The sequence below is a fragment of the Stereum hirsutum genome (genome assembly GCF_000264905.1).
Source record: "Stereum hirsutum FP-91666 SS1 unplaced genomic scaffold STEHIscaffold_13, whole genome shotgun sequence".
Lineage (NCBI taxonomy): Eukaryota > Fungi > Basidiomycota > Agaricomycetes > Russulales > Stereaceae > Stereum > Stereum hirsutum.
In genome coordinates this window covers 1,219,997-1,239,341 of record NW_006763143.1, presented here as the reverse complement: position 1 = coordinate 1,239,341, position 19,345 = coordinate 1,219,997, and the positions used below count along the sequence as shown (strand labels likewise).

Genomic DNA, 19,345 nt, shown 5'->3' with positions numbered 1-19,345 from the left:
TGTCTGTTGTGTGCTCACACTCGTAAACGAATCGGCTTTTATCCTGCATCTCGACGAGCTCTTGGTTGAAAATCTCCAAAAAGCCTAGCATGTCTTCGTACAACACATCGACTCCTCATGAACTCCTCAACCTACCGAAGAAGGATGAACTGGTCAAGGAGTTCGTAGGCAAGCCTTTGGAGTCCCTCAGAACTCCTGCTTTTGTCATCGACCGTGCTGTATTTGCGAAGAACTGTGCTCGGATGCACGAGAATGCTCAGCAATGGGGCGCCGGTTTCCGTGCCCATCTGAAGACTCACAAGGTGTGGCCCCATCGGCTTCATTCCATTAGCGAGGCTCCGTGACTAAACTACTCACCTTATAGACTTCTGAGGGGTCGAGATTACAACTTGTGTCCTCCTCAGACAAGACAGATCGTGTCGTTGTGTCGACGCTCATGGAAGCGTGGGAGGTAGTGAATGCCGGTCTGGTCGCGGACGGTACGGTGAAGGACGTGAGTTAATGGATCGTATTAACCGTTTAAATCAATAAAGATTTATTGATCGATTGGATTCTATAGCTCTTATACGGTCTACCCGTTGCGATCAACAAGATCGCCGATGTTTCCTCGCTGAAGGATGCATTGAACGCGCATGGCGGGGATGTAGTGCTCATGATTGATCACCCTCGTCAAATTCAAGCAGTGCAAGAATTTGAGACGGCTAAGGGTACCCAGCGAAAATGGCCAATATTTGTCAAGATCGACGGTGGACAAAAGTGCGCAAAATCCCTCTGATTCCATGCCTGATATCTAAATTCATGTTTTGTTAGGCGGGCTGGAGTCGTCACATCTTCTCCCATGTTTGAATCTGTCCTCAAGGCAACGTCTGAGTCCTCTGCCATCAGCTTGCGAGGATTCTATTGCCATGCTGGAAATGCGTATGCATCCACCTCGCCGTCTGAGGCTTCCTCCTTCCTTTCCTCCGAGGTGGAAGCAGTGAATTTGGCTGCGAAGCTCGCCTTGGATTTCTTCGCGAAAGCAGGACAAGACTTGTCAAACCATCCCCGTTTCGTACTCTCAGTTGGATCTACGCCAACCGCACATGCAGCCACAGCAGAAACTAGAGCACGATTGTCCTCGCTTCTACATGGAGACCTAGAATTGCATGCAGGTACTATACCTATTTCATGATATTTATGGTAATTACTCACTCCGCAAATTCGTTCCAGGAAATTACCCACTTCTCGACCTGCAGCAGCTCAACACTAGCCTGATTGACCGTCGTCGAATTGCCCAAAGGGTCGTCGCCACAGTCGTCTCACACTATCCTGGTCGCGGCGACGACGGCTCCGATGAGTACATGTGTGATGCCGGCGCCATTGCTATGAGCAAAGACAGCGGGCCTATCAGCGGTTATGGAGAGGTGATTGGCAAGCCGTGGAAGCTGGGTAGGATATCTCAGGAGCATGGCACGTTGACGCGGGAGACCTCTGGAGAGAAGGCGGCGTTGAAGGATGAAGGTCTTGAGATTGGTAGCACTGTGCAGGTCAGCCTTTTCCCTCGTTGGGTGTTTCCGTGTTACGGAAAAGCTCACTCACTGACGAGCTTGCAGATTGTGGGCCAGCACGCCTGCCTGATTGCAGCAGCATATCCGTGGTACTACATCGTTGATTCGGAAGAGGATAGCACTGCGAACGAAGTGAAGGATGTTTGGGTGCCTTGGAAGGGCTGGTAGGTCTCATGGGTCGAGAACTTTACGTGTGGCGTGATATTGATCGCAGAACCGCTCGGGCTGGTCACGTTCCAATGTATACATACCTGCTGTTGTACATTGCCTCGACATGTATGGTCAGAACTAATTCTTCGAGACTCCGAGCGAAGAAATTATAAGTAACCCGCGTTTTCTAAAACACAGAACATCCTGCAAGACCCAGTGGGCCACAGCCATGCTAACTTGCCACAGACAAATGTTCCCACGCTACACACCATAGCGCGTTGCTGATCCGGTCACTGACCTCATCCTCTCTCTTCGACCCCCTCACCCTCATCTTCGCCTTCCATGGCGATCAACGACTATGATAATGATGCTACAGAGCTACTAGAGACTTACGGTGTGTACCGCTACCTTTGCTGTCGATGTCCTGGCTCAAAGGTTACACCTTGGTAGACTTCCTCATGAAGTTTATCATCATCGGTACGTCCCTGGGACTATTTGTATCTCGCTCTTGGTCAAGCTCATATTATTCTCAAGGAGAGGCCGGGACCGGAAAATCTTGCCTGCTACACCATTTCACACACAATACTTGTCCGTCTATGCTTCGCCACCCTTTACTACTGTTCAGGCGCTGAATTATGAGCTCGGACGCACAGTCAAAGACCACTCGCAACACACCATCGGAGTGGAGTTCTCGAGCAGAACAGTCAAATTGGGAGAGAAACGGATAAAGCTGCAGGTGTGCCTTCCATCCGACCGAGTTGCCGCATCCCTTTCTCATCTATGTCTAGCTATGGGACACTGCAGGCCAAGAGCGGTTCCGGTCTGTGCTGTTCTTCGTCAATGACTCCCGCAGTTTGACCGACACAATTATCTGTATAGTTCCGTCACCCGCAGCTATTACCGAGGAGCCGCTGGAGCCATATTGGTGTACGACATCACAAAGTACGTGCGCTCCCGATGCGTCGCATCCGTATATTTGACAACTTACCCACCTCCTCCCTATGCAGCCGAGATTCGTTACTCAATCTTTCCCGGTGGCTAGCTGATGCCAGAGCACTGGCAAGTCCTCACCTAGTGGCAGTTTTGGTTGGTAATAAGTCGGACCGGGAGGATGAAAGAGAAGTGGAGTGGGCAGAGGCCAGTCGTTGGGCTGCTGAGAACGGTACCTGCCAACTCCGCTCACCGTGTCAGAATGACGCTGATGATGATTGCAGATGTTCATTTCCTTGAGACATCATCACTGACAGGGGATAACGTCGAGGCACCATTTCTTCTCGCAGCACGTTCGATCTTGTTGTCTATCGAATCAGGAGCGCTGGACCCTGACAAGGTTGGAAGTGGAGTGAGCTATGGGGACAGAGCGTTGCGTCGTGTCAATAGTTCAAGTCGGCTCAGTTTCGGGAGTCTAAGCGGAGGTCGGCGAAAGGGCACGGTCAAGCTGAAGCTGAAAGATTTGGTGCCAGGTGCAGGAGGCCGACGATGTTGTTAGACCGGTGTTATGATTTTTTTGCTTCCTTGGGAGACTATTACGTCCTTGCATTTAGACGGGCCTTGTAAGTCCTTGTTGTCTTCGCTGCCGTTGTAGACTAACGCCGAGATTTTTCAGATGTTCGCATGCAATCCCTCCTTTCCCGCATTCTATGTAGCCATCTTATATTCTCTCGGCCTTCTCATGCTTTCCTAGTTGTAATTTATACCCTACACTCACTATACCGACGTTCGCTCTCACTCCGCAGCTTTTCTCGCTATACAGCCCGTGTTCTTCGCACTGCATGCTCCTGCAGCAGTGCCTTTCTTCCCACCGACGTCGACCGTCTACCCCTTCTAGTATATATCATGACTTCACTAGGATAATCTGTACCAATGGACATCAGGACTTTATGCATTCCTTCGAAGAGTATGTTCGGACTAGATAGCGAAAGGGCGCAACCATCCCTCGTGATGTTTTGCCTACGTGGCGGTTGTCAATCGGGCTCGTTCTGGCCGGGATGTTCTCTGCTACCAGTCATATGGGACACCGCTTTGAGCATTGTGCATAACTGATCCGTGAGTTGAAGCCGAATATAGAGAGTCAATTTCGTGAGGGTGACCGGCGACAAGCACACGGACCGCGTTACGTTGGCGGTGTGGCGACGCGATACCCATGCGCTTCATCAGGCTTCATCTCTGCCTCCACCACGGCTTTAGTATGCTCTTGCGTGTTCTTGGATGCTTCCACGCTGTATCGTCTAAACATATCTGCTGGATAAGCAACTGAGATCTGAGCCTTATGGTCCTGGTCATGGCGATCCCCCCTCGGGGTAAGTTCTCGAGATGTTCGCATGAGCTACAGGGGCTTCGTTCCTTTCAACACTCCTTCCTCGAAGATACTCCGCTCACACGTCGACAATATATACCGGACGTCCCCTCATGCTTTTTTGCCCCTCTTCCTCGTCGAGCGGCTTCCAATCTATGACCCTTGCTACGACTTGTTGAGCGTCTTATGTCTCCTCTCTGATGGCTAGTGCGGCGTCCAATTCCTCCTTAGCATTTGGTGAGTGTCACGGTTACTCTATGCGCTGGCACAGACAATATACTTCGTCCCGGAAGGAAATATGGAGGCCTTAGTTATCATTGCCGCTGCTCTTTAAAGCCCTTGCACTGTGTCTAAACCCGTCTTCGCCCCCTTACATCCTGCCTTCGCATCCTTTCGTTATCTCTCCTTCCTTTCTATAGTATTGCTGACTTACCACGTTCCTTGCCCACTGTTTATAGTGTCGTCGATGTCGAGTAGCCAGGTCCACTCTTTCAACGACTCGACCGCCCCGCCAATTGCGCTGTCCTCAGCCATCTCGTCCTCGTCCCCTCTTGCCTCGATATCCTCTGTGGCCAGTAGCCGTGCCCAGGCATCCTCTACGGCCTCCCTTGTGCCCCCGTCTTCTACAGGAACGACATTTGCATCTGCAACACCTTCCTTATCGGCAAATCCGTCTTCCTCCACGGCTTCTTCGCCGTCTCTGGTGCTTTCTTCCGCTTCAGCCACTCCAGCTTCCACCATCGCACAGGTTTCCTCCGTTACGATTGTCACTTCCGCCCAAGCAATACCGTCTGCTGTTACCAGCACTTCTACCCAAGTTTTTAGGACATCTTCGTCTGAAGTAGCGTCTAGTCAAATTCCCACTGCCGAAATTTCTTCTCCCTCGTATGTCTTGAACATTCCGTATCCTATATGTCACAAGATGATTGAGATTAATTCTCGAATAGCGCGGCTACTTCGCCCACAGCCAGCATGGCAAAAGCAGCGCTGAGTTCTGTGACAAATGCCACGTCGGCGGCGGCCACATCATCAGTGGCGTCAGTGACAGCGTCTTCGACTTCGGAGGCGTCTACAACCCAAAAGCTGGCCGCAACCACGGAGGCTAGCTCCTCTCAAGCCACATCCCCCGCGTTCTCCGCATCATCGTCTGCAGATCCCACGCCTGCTTCCTCGTCCGCTGTCCCCTCCCCATCTTCCTCTGCATCCTCATCTAATCCTCCTGCACCGTCCTCATCCGATTCTCCTGCCCCCTCATCCGACGTTGCCACTTCTTCTGCAGCTGCCTCCTCAGTTCAGTCCAGCGCAGCAGAGGCCACTCAATCCACGGCGAGTAGCGCACGACCTCCTAGCCTGGTGGCGTCAGGTTCATCCTCCCCATCAGCCAGCCAGCAGAATGGGCTCGAGGCGGCATCTACCGGCTCATCCGCCGCGTCTCCTGGGTCCACAGCAACAGCCTCCGGATCGTCTTCAAACGAAGCGTCTTTTGCCTCCGCTGTCGACTCGTCTCAGGCCATTGGATCGCACACTGAGTTTACGACTACTATCGCCTCATCAGTTGTCGTCATTCAGGAAGGGCCGAGCACCACGGCGACGATAACGTCCACTATCCAGCCGGAATCGACATTCTCAAGCCCCGTTTCGATTGCGACTACTCTCGCCGACGGAAGAGTGTCTTCAGTTGCGCCTTCATTTGTGACGAGTATTGGGACTTCCACTGAACCTAATGGTGCGACAACCACCATTACCCGTGTTATCGCCAATCCGACTCGAGTGGCGAGCTTGAGCCACAAGACGTGAGTACCTTGATACCTACATTGAACCTGAAGAACTCTTCCTAATTTTACTGTTCCATAGATTCTTCGACAACCATGGTGCCGTAGCAGGAGTCTTTGTCGTCGTCGGGCTCGTGGCGGCCGCTCTGGTTCTCCTCTCCGCCTGCATGTGCCGTCGTTACCGCAAACGCCGTAACCGTGGCGGCCTCCGTCTGCAAGAACACTCTCCCATTGCGCACGAGAATCAATATTCAGACGAGTCGCCTCAGATGTCGATGATCGACGGTGCCCCTCACCAGCCCCTCGACTGGGACAGAATCCACGCCTCCGCCAATCGTGGCGTGACCACGCAAGGCCCTGTCACAATGCCAGCACCCACTCACTTCCCGCTCACTCCTCGTAGCACCTCTGGTTTCGACAGGGAAATAGTGCCTCAGGAGCGTTATCGCGGCGTAGACGAGAATCCGTTCAGCGATTACCACAGCAGTTCAAATATTGGTTTGGCTGTGACCACTTCACCTACCGAAGACGCGCCGGAACATCACCGCTCAGAATCTCGAGTCTCTGAGGCTCCTTCTTCGCCTTCTATCTATCCGCCGTCCCTCCCTGGTGACCAGGTCAATTCGAGTCACGCGCAACCGGAGAACATCGCTAATCCAGGAACTTTTATTGCCGAAAATGGTCCGTTCGATATCGTCCCTCTCTCGCAGCTTGAACCTCTTCGCCACCTCGGAGCATCGAAGGATACATTGCGACCTGCGACCGGCAACACTGTCATCGAATCTCCTTCCAGGATCACCAGTCCGCCCCGCCCTCCACGCTCAGAACTGAGGTCGTTTGGGCCCGCAGCGCTGACTCCGCCCGCCTCTGTCTCTTCTCATTCCCGTGGCCACACCGACAGTCCCGGTGGCAGTACTGGCTCTGATCACATTCCAGCGTTCCAGTTGAGCCCACTCTTCGACGAGAAACCGTTACATCCACCTGGGCCTGTCCACGAACCCGAAGTATTCCTGCGGCGCTCGTATTCGAGGCGCACACCCATGAACCACAACGTACGTCACCGATGTCTGTCTTCTTCGTGTTATCTATTCGGGATGGCTTATTGTCGTGGTCTCATCTAGATGCATAACGACTTTGCGACGCCACCTAGCTACTAACGCGGGCAATAGCCTATTTATTCAAGTTTATTCATCGGGTGTTCGGGATGTAGCATAGTGTGGCGTATAGACGAGGTCGTTAGTCGGTGTGGTTGAGATAGTGTGGGCATTCACGCCACACTGTGTACTGTTAGCATTGTGTTGTACAGATATCGAGTATCCTTGCATTTTCCTCCCTTTTCGTACGTTGTTGTTGAGACCCAACAAAAAAGCATTCACTTGAACCCGGCGCTGGTAACATATTCGTACAACATTCAAGGGATGTGACTACCTCTCGCATAATTTACTTCGCGGCACTGACGATCCTCGCCGAATCCGTATTGAACCCATAACTCTAGAAGGTCACAGGCTAGCGCTCAGCACCGACGCAAGTAGAAGCAAGAACTGTCTTACATTTCCAATGTTATACACCACATTCTCGTAACCTCCCTCAGGAGATGTTGTCGCCACGCCGTCCGTCATCAGAACGACATCGTAACCGCGATAATAGGCATCGACGACCGTGCCCAGGACACACTTCGAAGTGGAGACCAAGTCAGTATAAGCATATTACACAGCGAGGGTAAACCTACCTGGTCTGCGTTTACGCCAGCGAATATCAATGTCTTGATGCCGTGCTGCTCGAGATACAAGTCCAGAGCAGTCTGGTATCCCCATATACCACTCATTCTACATGTATGGCAGCAAATATCCAAGGTAAGAGTGACGCTGAATGTATGAACAGGCGCAACTGCGAACCTATTCTTATGTATCCACACGTCAGTTTCCAACTCCTTTCCCTTGAGATACTCGTCCTGCAATGGCCCGTATAGATCAGAGTTGGCAGCCCCGCGCATGAGCAATCGACCCCAGTTCCCAGGAAGATCCGCGCCGAATCCTCCTCTTCCGTTCTTCATGAACCCGCGGACAAGCGACGGAGGAATGGTTTTGAGTTCGTGTTCCGTCAAGCCCCAATTCCTATGCAAAAACACCAAGGTCATTGATGCGAAGAACGCATAGCAAGGTGTTATACTTACACCCATAAAGTTTTCACTCCGTGGGCCCGAAGAGCAGGAACGGCCTTCATGATAGGATCAACACAAGCAAGACCTTTCGGATGGACCCTCAGGTTGGGATGCAAGAAGAAACTATAAGAAGTTAATCATCGATGTTTGACACCTAAGGCTGGAAAGTGAACGCGAAAGCTGCTGTGAGAAGCAACTCACTTTTGCATGTCGATGACCACGACCGCAGTCTTTGCCTTGTCAATCCTGATGGTCCTCCCCCCATCCACCGCAATCTCGAGCTGTGCGTCTTCCAATGCCTTGGGTTCCAGACTCTTCTCATCCAAGTGTTGTGACCTCGACAGATCAACGAGTCCAGTAGGATATTCGACCCAGAAATTCGTCGGATCACCGTACTCGATAGCTGTTTCGACAGGTGGACGCGCAATCATACCTAGAATCGGAGTATCATATTTTGGGTTGACTTTAGCCGCCATTCAATGAAGAGCGGGAGAAGAATGAAAGTGATGGTGGTGAGTTGGATCGTGGTGGATAGCGTACCCATGGCTGTTGTATAAATGGTCAGCAGAAGCGTTCCAGGATGCCTTTATCAGAGCAAATGCAATAGACAGAGAGTTTGCTGCCCACGGCCGAGGGAGAACAGAACAGATAAGACCAGTCACTGGTGCGAGGTGGTGGGAAGCCGCCCATTCCGAGTGCGTGTAATGTCGTGGGCAGAGTCGTTGCGCTTTGGCTACTCACACGACAAGGTGAGCATGATGAGCGAAAAGCATATATCGATATCCTAAGTCTCCCGTCTAAGAGAAAGCAGCACCCAGTCATGCTGTGACTGTGGTTTGAGAGCAAGGAAGGGTCAACGTGATAAATTGGTGCCACTGTGGCAAAGAAAAGGATCCGTGAGAAAAAGACGCCTGTGCGAATGTGCTCTTCCTTGTCAACCTTTCAACTTCGCCGCAATCGTCGCGTTCACCGTTCGTTCCTCCCTCCACACCCGCCCGCCCTGGAAACACTCTGTACGTTCGCTGCAATGGATGCTGTGCCTGTCCCACCTTTGACGGCGAACATCGGTCAGGCGTGCTACAACTGCTTCAAGAGTAGCGACGTCAAGCTCTCTAAGCGCCTGTGTCAAGCCGGTGTACATTATGTTCAATTCCTTCCTATGGTGAGGTGTATTATATCTGTGTGGTTGCATCATTCCGAGGAGCATGTGGCTAAATCGTTCAAGCTTCCGGGGTTGATCATGGCTCGTAACATGGGGGAATGGTCTTGCAGGATGGTCGTAGAACTCCGGATTTGGATCCTACCTCCTCTATCCGATCTGAATATGCTATTGATGACTATCAACCAAAGGTGCGTTCGTCATGGAATCCTGGGCATCATTGACGAAACAGAAGGATTCCCCCCGGAAGTTGGCACACTCCACTGATTGTTGGCTATGGTGTGGGGTACGAACTATTTTCTGACTCGCGTCTCCACCTCCAAGAAGACGTTCGTTGTAGCCTTGTATATTTATATATAAAGTTTATCATCCAATGGACTCCGTTCATCCAAATGGCGTATCACAGTGGACATGAAGGCGCCAGTTGCTGTCTCACTGCTGCCGATGCTTATGCCCACCAGCATCATCATCGCAGCATGTGTTGCGAACCATCTATTCAAAGGCTACTGATCCTGATGTGGCGTCAATGGACCTCCGATTGCATTCGTACCCTTTTGATCATTCCTCGTTAGGGAGAAGGAAGCTCCGGATTTCTGCAACTCTGAGGTTCCTCAGGACAGTGCTACCTGCCATTCGCGTTGGCGCTATGTAATATAAAACGCAGGCACTTGCTCCATTCGCGCGGTAATCTGTCACTTCGAGCACCTCTCCTTTCACGATGGCTGGGTTTGTATTCACTCAGCAAATGGACGACATATCGTGAGCGTTATTTTCTCCTTATAGAGTCTTAAACATCGCTAATACTCCCAAACCGAAGCAATAAGCTCTGGGCGGTCACATCGGCCGTTGGCGCTGTCCTTTGCTTTCTCGTGCTTATTGTGATCTTTGTGCTGGGCACGCATCGGTCTTCGAAGCATCACCTAGACCGTGTCAGCTTTCGTCTCTTGAGGTCGGCTTTGATCGCAAAGTATGCTCCTAGGAACGGTTCGCGACCTCTTCAAATACTGATCAGAATATCGCTACAGCATGCTATTCGGAATCGCGAGTGCTGTGGGAGGTTCTTTGACAGCCCCTGGTTTTCTATGTGGCTTTTCGATATTCATATTACAGGTATATATCCTCCATTGTTATTCACCATACGATCTGATACTTGTCGAACAGCTCACTTTGGAATGGTCCAGCTTTGTGCTCTTTGCAATCGCCTTGAACCTTCAGTGAGTTGAAACTGACTCTCCTGATATATTGTTTACGCTGAAATACCTGGTATAGGTTGGTCGTCGTACATCATATCAGCGGCCAGATGATGGAACGTTACTATATCATCGGGGCTACAGTCTTGGCCCTGGCTATAACTGTCCCGCCCTATGCTGCCAAACAGTACGGGTGAGTGGCTATTGTCAACGTTGTGAACATGTTTACGAGGCTCACAGGATGTCTCGTCGAATTTTACCTTATAACTCTCCGCTTTTCAGGTGGGACCCTCTCGTTCGTGATTGCTGGTACACGAACGATAATCAAGTGCAGCGGCTATGGTGGCAGGTATGTGTTCATGCCCGTTCCTCGCTGAACCCTCGGTGTTGGTTCGTCCATTACTCATAGTCACCCAATCATTTGATTCATTGAGATCGGCACACAACTACTGTGGACTGGACTCACAGTACTCGGAGAAGTCTGCACATCCGTTACTGTTATCATCTACATGGTGAAGCACCGCAGGAAAGCTACACACTCATCATTGCAGTCCTCTTCCGGCCCAAGCTTGGCACGCTCGCGGGGTGGCTCGGTATCTACTACGCAAGGTCGCCAACTGGTGGATATTGCAAACGCGTACAGGGGTGTTATTCTGCGAATTGGTGGGCTGCTTTCCGTCACTCAGTGCTTCTCGTCGATTAACCAAACACCATGTCTTTTCTACACAGGCCTGTATCCTCTGGCATCTTGCATCATCAATCTCACAAGCATGATGTGCGTTGCACATGCAACTAGTACAGGAGGGGTTCACAATAGGGAGGTCAGTCGCATGCGCAGCTCCATTTGAATAGTTAAGAGTATGCCGCTAAGTTAACTTGTGGGACATGGATGTGTAGGATTATAACATACTCCTACTCAGTACGTCACGACAACAGGACACACGCTAGCTTAAGCATGTGCGTCTAGCTGATCATGGCCATTCATAATTAGGTGATTTTCTTTACGGTGGGCGCGCCATTGTATATGCCTTGCTCGCTGCTTCAGATCCAGTTAGTTCACAATCCTTCTGGATGAGTGTCAGATCTGATCATACTTGTATACATGTTTTCAGGCTCTTGTTCGAGCCAGCCGGGCCTTTCACTCGCACATATTCGGGAGACGTACCAATAATCGAGAAAAACCATCTGGAAATCGCGGCTCGAGGTTTGCACAAAGCTCAGCAGCGCGGCCCCTTGATACAATGGTCGTCGAGATCGAGCTCTCAACAGTCTACTCCTCTCAAAATGACTCGAAGACAGCTCAGCCAGTATTGTCTTTAGCATCACCTCCTGAGGATCCAGGAGTTGACGGTCGTGTAGAAGCTGGGAGGGGAAATACCATGGATCAGAAGAGGGGGGCACTTACTACGAGCGAGGGGATGCCATTCCGGGGGTTTGTTCCTCTTGCATGCCCCGAAGAAGATACTCAACAGCCCCAATCAGTGGAAGGAGAGCGTCAGGAAGCGAAAGACGTATTTCATAAGCAGATATAGCGAAGGAAGCAGCCAAGTTTTATTGCAGATACGGTAGTGCTAGCTTTCAAACTCCTATCGCAACTTCATTTTTTTCTCTTCGGTCCTTAATTTATACACCACAATATGTAGTCTGTGTTTTCAAAGCATCCAAGTCGTGGTACTGCAGTTTCCGTCAAGTTTTCGTTTGAGATTGGTTCTGGGCAGCCCCCTGAAGTTTATAGCAGTCAGGACCGAAAATCTTGAATGTGAATCGTATGCCATACTACTCAGTTGCCTTATTTTGAGTACAGGATCATGCCGCGCTAACCGCCGCACCGCCAGTGTGACTGTAATGCTCCTTGCGTTTGTGGAGCATCAGCGACTGTGGTATGGTTTGTGTGGTGATGCAGAAGCGGTCACCGGTCCTGAAGAATTCGTCTAGTCCGTTGCAGACCTCAAGCGTCGGGTTTACCTCTAGTTTTTGTCAAATTTTGAGGAATAGCCGTCGAGCGTCGGTCGCACCCCACGTGCGAATTCACCGTTGCGGAGTTGAAATTCGGGACCGTGACGATCCGGGACTTGCCAGGTCTGTAGTTTTAAGCTGACCACCATCATGATTAGTGCCTTGGCTCGTTCGTCGTATCCGCATGTGCTATAACTTGCCACGCTTTCAACCGGACTACTCTAGAGATTCATGGTGTCCGAATCGGGTCATCATCTTACCAAGTGCATCAATCTTTTAGTCCATGGGGCGCTCCATATAAAATGTATGGTTGCAGTGGCAGTGGGTCGTCTATTCTGAGTGCACTAGACTCTAACTACATTCATCGTACTGATGTCATATGAGATTCAGTCATCAGGTTTATGGTGTGGGAGCAGGTATAAAAAGTACACGTACCAGGCGCTCTGTGCTTTCTATCTCGAACTCTTTGCATCTGCCTGAGCGAGTTGGTTTACTACAGATGCAGGCCCCAGAACATCTTTCTTCAGATGCCAATCATTCCGAGAAAGCAGGACGGGACCGCAGTGAGCTTGTGTCATTGGAGGGTGGTGTCTCGGACCAGATCTCGCTCGAGAATGGACATGCCGTTCGTTATCGTACATGTTCGTGGCAGAAAGTGAGTTCTGCATCTGAAACCGCTTTTTCACTTTCACCAGCGCTCATGACATGGTATATGGTAGACGGCGGGACTGTTGTTCTCGGAATATATATGTCTGGCTATCTTGTCATTTCCCTGGTCAGTGCTCGATGTTCAAGGCCCCACTGTCTTTCTAAAGACAGTTCTTGACCCTTCATCATGCGTAGGGCATTCTCGCTTTTAGGCATGGTTCCCGGCATCCTCGTTACTATCGGGGTGGCAGCTACTGTGCAGTACACATCTTTAATCTTGTGGCGCCTCTGCTTGGAACATCCGGAAATCAGAGATGTCTGCGACGTTGCACGCGTCATAACCGGCGGATCAGAGCTTGCATATCGCCTCACAGTCGTTATGTTCATCCTCAACAATGTATTTATACAGGGTCAGTATCGCAATAGTCTCTTCGAAGAATATCTCCATCCAGCTTTGATTTTTGCCTTCAGCACTCCATTGTGTGGTCGGCGCAGAACTGTTGAATACACTCTCCGGATCCTCATCATGCACGATCACTTTCTCGGCAGTAACTGCTATAATTTGCTTCTTGGTTAGTCTCCCGCGTACTCTGAGTCAACTGAGCTACCTTGGGGTCTTTGCTGCTGTCACGATGGGAGCCTCTGTACTACTTGTCGTGATATTTTCTGGGGTCCAAACCCATCCGTTCGACTTCACCGGAGAAGCTCCCATCATTACAGTATGGGCATCTGCAGGAACATCGTATGTCTCTGGTGAGTTCGAATCGTGAATCTCTTTATGCGTTCGTCATATCTCAAGGTTTGTCGGCCTTTAACAGCCATGTCAGCCTTTCTCAATATAAGCTACACGCTCATTGGCCAAATTACGCTACCCTCCGTGAGTCCAGGTATATTACTTATACGGGTTTTCCCGCTCACTCCCTATCAGTTTATTGCAGAGATGAAAAATCCGAGGGATTTCCCTAAAGGCAAGTCGGAAGCTTGGGTGTCTTATAAGTGATGTACTAAGCCACTGACTTTTTGGTGGCAGCCCTTTGGGCCGTGACCATCTCTGAGGTAATAGTGTTCACGCTCGCGGGTGCAATAGTCTATCACTTCACTGGGAACCAGTATATCGTCGCACCAGCTGTAGGATCTCTTCAGCCCGTCTTTAAGAAGATTGCGTTTTGTTTTGCGATACCAACTATTGTCTATTTGGGATCTCTGTACTCGGTACGTGCCCTACGTTTATCGATAGCCTCTGGCCGCGTAAATGACACTGCAACCTTCAGTCGGTCACAGCACGCTTTCTTTTCTTCCGCATCTTCCGCGATTCTGAGCACAAACACTCAAACACTCCACTGGCCTGGGGAGTATGGGCTGCGATAATTGCTGCGACATGGGTCCTTGCATTCATCATCGCGGAAGTGATTCCCTTCTTCTCCGATATGCTCAGCCTTATGAGCTCTCTATTTGGTCAGTTCAACAAAACGTGTCAGATTGTGTCGCTCACTGACAATACATGTTCGTAGACGGGTGGTTTGGGTGCGTTTTATCTTTGACCATCTGTATCGCGTCTTGACCTGGGGTTTTTCTAGATTCATATTTTGGGGAATGTCGTACATGGTACTCTACCCTGGCAGATTGAAATGGGCGAACTATTGGCGCATTGCAGAAACCTTGGTAAACTACTTGCTCATCATCATCGGTCTCTACATCCTTGGCGCTGGTTCCTATGTACGTCCCTTGTTTGAGATCATGTGTTGATATGACGCAACTCATCTCTGCCCATAGGTTTCTGTTCAATCCATCATTGATAGCTACCAGGCAGGGACAGTAGGAGGTCCCTTTAGCTGTGCGTCGAATGGTGTATGATGGACATCGGTCTATATTTCTGTCATGACTGTAATTTATAGGGCTGAGACGAGACTGCCAGTGTCATGCATATCCTTCTAACGACCAGTGTGGGGGACTACTTTTCTCATGAACGTCTGTGTCCCGGAGGGTTACCTGGACCTGGCCATCTCATAAACGTGGACGGTCATACATACTTTGATTACGGAGCAACCCCAGTCAGCTCTTCACCTTCTGCCTGACTTTCGCGCACTCATAGTTGCTTTTCCCGAAGACGAATAAGGTCTGTAACTTGCTACGCATGAGCTCTTCCGAAGTACCCACTCACTCCGAGTCGACTCCATGGTGTGCTGTGTGACTATCTTGTTTATTTACCTCGGTGGAAAGTTCCATGTACATATATATAAGTAGGCACGCTCTCGAGCTCGAGACTCCAGGCAGGACGGGTTTGGAAGCGACAATAAAATAAAGTAAGATGTTTTAGGTAGGGACGATGAATTGAGAAAGTTCAGAGGCGAAGGATGAATGTATAGTACGACGAAGGAAACAGGTGAAAGAAAGTGTAGAAGACGAAGAAGAAGAAAGAGACGTGTAAAGTCTCAACTAGAACGTCTAAGACACGAAACGAGGACGGACGGAACGGAACGGGAGTGGTTCACATTGTAAACTGTAAGGTGAAGATTTTGAGAAGAATGAGGGGGTGAAGTAAAGACCAGTTGATTTCCAGAGCGACGATGAGAGGAGAGGAGAGGAGCGGAGCGGAAAGGGAGAAGAGGAGAATATTGACTAGAGTAGAGGGGAGAGAGAAAGTCCGTCGACATGGGTGGCGTGGACGTTAGATTTGAATTGTCGAAAAATAAGACGAAATGAATGGGTGAAACGAGTTAGTGTGCTGGCGGTGAGCGTTGTTGGACGACATGGTGTATGGGAGAAAGACGCGGGCAGCGATGCATGCAGGTATAAAAGATGAATGGACGAACTTACGAAGAAAGGGAATAAAGAAGGGGGAAAACGTGGATGGACGAACGAGAGACGACGAAAGAGGAAAGCAAGCGAAGCATACTACAGGTAATGGTACATCAAGTGAAGAACAACGATGTCAGAACGGCGAACTACACATTTCACGATTTATAGAGACGAGCGACGAAGGCAGCAAAGGGTAATCATCATCAGAAGTGGGTATCAGCAGCCCAAAGGATCACAAATAAACAGAGAAACAGAGCGGCATATATACGAGGAGAGGGATAGACGGCCGGCGTACGAGGTATGCTCAAAGAACCCCGTTAGCCCACCATCACCTCCTGCGATGCTTTCCCTGGATCCTCCCTTGCTGCTGTCTTGCCACGTCTCCGTCGCCGGAGTCATCTCCACCATCATCTGCACCGTCTTCTATAGTCCGTGAAGCCACCGCGACGATCTCTCTTCCCTGACCACTGGTTACCATATTCGCATTCGCATTCTGATACTGTTTCCTCTGCCTGTCCAGCTCCGTCTCCTCTTCACCCTCCAGCAGCGCCAGCGCCGTCTCGAGGAACCACATATTTTTCTTGATGAAGTGCACGACGACGGTACCCCCGACACGCTTTCCTGCATATCGCGCCTTACGGCCTTCTCGCTGTCTCCAGGCGTCTTCGGCCGTTTGTACGCTCCCTAAACGTACCATACCATGTCATAGCAACCAATACCAATTACCAACATCATGAAACGACGGAGACGAATAGACGAACAAGGATTAGTGTTTGATAATCAAACGAAACCACGAAAAAAGCGCCGATCAAAAACGCACCTTCAAACAATCTCGACATATCGCTCCCTTCCACAAGCGCCTCCACACTTTGTTTCCACGTCAAATCTGCGAGAGGCGGGGAATACCTCGAGCCGAAGAGCGACACGGATGATTTCGACCAAGCGGATGGAATGGGAATGCTATTGGCGCTGGTCGAAGAGGCTGCCGAACCTGATGCCGAGGTCGCTGTGGGCGCGGGCTGTTGTTCATCTCTGGGTACGGCGGCGACGGCGGTAGAGGTCCTGTCTCTGTTGAACCAGGACATGACACCCCTTCGGACACGAGCGACCTCCGAGGGAAAGAGGAATCCGTGAGAATATCTGTAGCGAGATAACCGTGGTCAGTTGACTTGACAGGCTGATGTGAGAAGTGATGGGATGCCTGTTAGGTAGAAAGAAAGAAAAAAGAACATACACCGTGCCAGCCCGAGGATGGTCATAGATCCAACACCTCTCATTTTTCCATTGCACCTCATCTGCTCTCGGATGCAGCTGCATCCACTTCGCCGTCTGCTTATCCTCCGCGCCTCTCTTCATGCCCTGCACCACCGGATCCCTCGCCACCCAATTCACCAGACTCCAACTGAGCGCGTACATCTCGCCTGCCATGAACCGGTTCTTGACAAGATACCCCCAGTAGATTAACGGATCGTTGTTCTGTAATGCATATGTCGACGCATCCACCGCGCCGATATAACCCGAAGCAGACGATGGTCGACTCGAGAGTGCGGACGAAGAAGAGGTTGAATCGGCCCGCTTTTCCGAACCAGATCCCTTCTGCTGCTGCTGTTTCTCAAAGTCGAAATACGCAGAGCCATAGCCTTCGGAGTTCGTATGCACCCTCGGCGGTGGATCCTGATGCAGATCGACCCTCAGTCTCGCCTCCAGTTCCGCCAACATAATGAACGAGTCGTCGTCGGCCTTGACCACAAAATCCGGACGGACCCAGAACTTTGGATGCGTCGAGGTCCTGTCCAGTCTCGTGTGCAGTGGATCGTGTTCCGCGAGCAGTGCGGGAGGGACGCTTGTCCGGTTCGAGTAGGAGAACTGCGGAGGAGGGACTTCAGTCTCGAAGTAGACGGGTGGGACCCAAGCTTCGGTTGAGGCCCATGTGAAGAATGCATGTGTCTTTCCCTCGTTCATGTTTTCGGGGACGGGGAGGATGATGATGTCATTATATTCTGTTTTTTGAGTGTGGTCACGTTTTTGTTAGTAATTTGTTTGTTAAACCCGTGAGATGAGCGGATGATCAGCGGAGATATAGAACCAGCGATGACGCTTGCGACGTAGTAGAGATACCGGGGGTTGTGGAGACAGAATAAAGCGAGCGAATGGCTAGAAAATAGGGTAGGAGAATGACAAGAAAAATATTACGCACTTTCCATCTCTAACCTGATCCTACGCTCCCAAGTCTTTTGCGGTTGACCGAGGATGAAGCGTACGGTGGTACGCGAAGTACCATCACCTCCATCGCCTGGACCTGCGCCGTGTCGACTGCGTGGGTGGTTAGCCCATGTCGTACGTACGAGCATTCGACGTTCGAAAGCAGAGTCCATAGAGAAAACGCCGACGAAGATACCGGCCGGGGGGAGCGCATCGAGGTTCTCTGGAGGGAAGGAGGACCATGAAGGGCCTTCTGTGAGGGAGGCGATGTCGAGAGAGGTGGCGGGTGCGGTGAGAGATGGTGGATGTGACGACGAAGATGGGAAGGTACAGTAAGCGCGCCAAGGTAGTGGTTCTTTATCAGGGTTAAGGATATGGATGATGAGAAGTGTGATTGAGATGGACAGCAGGGTGAGGAGAAGAAGAGTGAGGAGCTGAGTAATCACGAGTACCGTTAGATGTGTGGAGCGACAAGGCAAGACGACATAGCAGACGTACGATGGTAATGGGCTGCTTAGGGAAGAACGGATGGCGGATTACTCTTCTGCATGCCCGCTTGAGTGACCTAAAGTTGAAACTACAACCGGAATCTCGTCTTCGTCGACGATAGCCAGAAGAGTTGAGGGTCCACCACCGTCTTGGCTCTTCTCGTCGCCAGGTGCTCCTCCGCATGGAACTGAGTAATGGCGAGGCAGGCTCGCTGTCTGTATCTGAGGGCGAAGCGGATGAGATACCAGAGTGGTAAAATGCGGGTAGTGGTGAATTTGTCCGCGAAGGCACGGGTGTGTTGGACGGTGAGGAAAAGAACGAGGAGCGTCCGGAGATTCCGCCGTGAGGAAGGAGGTACTCTGGTTCAACTGGGAGGTGTGAGCCGAGCGCGTTGGTCGATGAGGACGCGGTGAATGTCGAACGGGTCCTCGCTAGGGATAGTGAGGGCCTGACGGGGGTGCCGGCCTCGAGGGGGTCACCTTCGTCATAGTCGTCGACGTCGATGTTGGGTGAGGGCGGTGGGCGGGTTATTGAGGGAAATACGCCGAAGACGGAGGGCATGGTGGGGATGAGGAAGGGAAGGAGCGTGTGGGCAAGTTAAGAAGAGCGGTTGCCGGTGGCTGTATAACTATTGAGCAGGAATTACGATAATGTATTCGTCGCCTGCGATTGGTCTGATTTGCCGTTGTGTCCGGTATTGGCCTCCCTGGGCTCTCACCGGCTGCCTTGGCTCGATGCAGACGACGACGACGACGACGAGGGCGAGAGTAGATTGTGCTCGACGATGGTCGTCGACGAGCAGATAGTTTGTTGCGAGCATACCGTTCCATCTTCGCTCCTCCGGCGCGGGCTCGGCATCCGCCGTACCCCCTCGAACGCACCCCTCAATTTACTCGACTCTCTCTTCCCGACGACGACCACATCCCACTTGGCGCTCACAGCCTCTCTGTTTGATTTTTTTTGCGACTCAGTGTGC

At 51.1% G+C, this 19,345-nt stretch overlaps 6 protein-coding genes across 6 annotated transcripts; 4 read left to right on the top strand and 2 right to left on the bottom strand.

The window, feature by feature from the left end:
- Positions 1-89: 89 nt before the first annotated feature.
- Positions 90-1,878, top strand: STEHIDRAFT_149030 (uncharacterized protein; the record flags this gene model as incomplete). The annotated part of the gene is made up of 6 exons (XM_007307562.1): positions 90-302; positions 365-493; positions 560-756; positions 811-1,151; positions 1,210-1,526; positions 1,593-1,878. 6 exons carry the CDS (start codon positions 90-92, stop codon positions 1,713-1,715), a joined length of 1,320 nt encoding a protein of 439 aa, XP_007307624.1. The 3' UTR covers positions 1,716-1,878.
- Positions 1,879-2,010: 132 nt separating this feature from the next.
- On the top strand, positions 2,011-3,554 carry STEHIDRAFT_83697 (ras-domain-containing protein). The gene is made up of 9 exons (XM_007307561.1): positions 2,011-2,091; positions 2,148-2,174; positions 2,232-2,285; positions 2,351-2,433; positions 2,486-2,517; positions 2,577-2,639; positions 2,705-2,859; positions 2,912-3,250; positions 3,304-3,554. Exons 1-8 carry the CDS (start codon positions 2,040-2,042, stop codon positions 3,184-3,186), a joined length of 741 nt encoding a protein of 246 aa, XP_007307623.1. The 5' UTR covers positions 2,011-2,039; the 3' UTR covers positions 3,187-3,250; positions 3,304-3,554.
- Positions 3,555-3,877: 323 nt separating this feature from the next.
- STEHIDRAFT_123935 (uncharacterized protein) lies at positions 3,878-7,147 on the top strand. Its single transcript, XM_007307560.1, has 5 exons — positions 3,878-4,230; positions 4,452-4,878; positions 4,941-5,786; positions 5,848-6,817; positions 6,887-7,147. Exons 1-5 carry the CDS (start codon positions 4,194-4,196, stop codon positions 6,920-6,922), a joined length of 2,316 nt encoding a protein of 771 aa, XP_007307622.1. The 5' UTR covers positions 3,878-4,193; the 3' UTR covers positions 6,923-7,147.
- Positions 7,148-7,383: 236 nt separating this feature from the next.
- Positions 7,384-8,357, bottom strand: STEHIDRAFT_63121 (uncharacterized protein; the record flags this gene model as incomplete). Its single annotated transcript, XM_007307223.1, has 3 exons — positions 7,384-7,591; positions 7,661-7,879; positions 8,128-8,357. 3 exons carry the CDS (start codon positions 8,355-8,357, stop codon positions 7,384-7,386), a joined length of 657 nt encoding a protein of 218 aa, XP_007307285.1.
- Positions 8,358-12,383: 4,026 nt separating this feature from the next.
- STEHIDRAFT_101802 (uncharacterized protein) lies at positions 12,384-14,891 on the top strand. The gene is made up of 12 exons (XM_007307559.1): positions 12,384-12,552; positions 12,622-12,886; positions 12,951-13,006; positions 13,075-13,289; positions 13,351-13,632; positions 13,698-13,756; positions 13,808-13,847; positions 13,910-14,091; positions 14,151-14,334; positions 14,391-14,403; positions 14,457-14,595; positions 14,653-14,891. The coding sequence occupies exons 2-12, from the start codon at positions 12,731-12,733 to the stop codon at positions 14,731-14,733; spliced, it is 1,407 nt and encodes a 468-aa protein (XP_007307621.1). The 5' UTR covers positions 12,384-12,552; positions 12,622-12,730; the 3' UTR covers positions 14,734-14,891.
- A 270-nt stretch (positions 14,892-15,161) lies between these two features.
- On the bottom strand, positions 15,162-19,063 carry STEHIDRAFT_123931 (uncharacterized protein). Its single transcript, XM_007307558.1, has 5 exons — positions 18,379-19,063; positions 17,876-18,314; positions 16,913-17,678; positions 16,499-16,818; positions 15,162-16,362 (listed from the first exon to the last, which is right to left on the bottom strand). The coding sequence occupies exons 1-5, from the start codon at positions 18,928-18,930 to the stop codon at positions 16,007-16,009; spliced, it is 2,433 nt and encodes an 810-aa protein (XP_007307620.1). The 5' UTR covers positions 18,931-19,063; the 3' UTR covers positions 15,162-16,006.
- Between the last annotated feature and the right edge of the window lie 282 nt (positions 19,064-19,345).

What these genes read in the sequence shown, in the direction of transcription:
- STEHIDRAFT_101802 (XM_007307559.1), top strand. Translation starts at nt 12,731, where the DNA reads ATGCAGGCCCCAGAACATCTTTCTTCAGATGCCAATCATTCCGAGAAA. An exon ending in GTACATGTTCGTGGCAGAAA is followed by an intron (nt 12,887 to 12,950) that starts GTGAGTTCTGCA and finishes GGTATATGGTAG; the next exon opens with ACGGCGGGACTGTTGTTCTC. An exon ending in TCCGAGGGATTTCCCTAAAG is followed by an intron (nt 13,848 to 13,909) that starts GCAAGTCGGAAG and finishes TTTTGGTGGCAG; the next exon opens with CCCTTTGGGCCGTGACCATC.
- STEHIDRAFT_123931 (XM_007307558.1), bottom strand. Translation starts at nt 18,930, where the DNA reads ATGCCCTCCGTCTTCGGCGTATTTCCCTCAATAACCCGCCCACCGCCC. An exon ending in CATCCTCGGGCTGGCACGGT is followed by an intron (nt 16,819 to 16,912) that starts GTATGTTCTTTT and finishes ATCTCGCTACAG; the next exon opens with ATATTCTCACGGATTCCTCT. An exon ending in TATGTCGAGATTGTTTGAAG is followed by an intron (nt 16,363 to 16,498) that starts GTGCGTTTTTGA and finishes TGGTACGTTTAG; the next exon opens with GGAGCGTACAAACGGCCGAA.
- STEHIDRAFT_123935 (XM_007307560.1), top strand. Translation starts at nt 4,194, where the DNA reads ATGGCTAGTGCGGCGTCCAATTCCTCCTTAGCATTTG. An exon ending in CAATTCCTCCTTAGCATTTG is followed by an intron (nt 4,231 to 4,451) that starts GTGAGTGTCACG and finishes CACTGTTTATAG; the next exon opens with TGTCGTCGATGTCGAGTAGC. An exon ending in GCACACCCATGAACCACAAC is followed by an intron (nt 6,818 to 6,886) that starts GTACGTCACCGA and finishes GGTCTCATCTAG; the next exon opens with ATGCATAACGACTTTGCGAC.
- STEHIDRAFT_83697 (XM_007307561.1), top strand. Translation starts at nt 2,040, where the DNA reads ATGGCGATCAACGACTATGATAATGATGCTACAGAGCTACTAGAGACT. An exon ending in AGAGCTACTAGAGACTTACG is followed by an intron (nt 2,092 to 2,147) that starts GTGTGTACCGCT and finishes ACACCTTGGTAG; the next exon opens with ACTTCCTCATGAAGTTTATC. An exon ending in CCATTTCACACACAATACTT is followed by an intron (nt 2,286 to 2,350) that starts GTCCGTCTATGC and finishes TCGGACGCACAG; the next exon opens with TCAAAGACCACTCGCAACAC.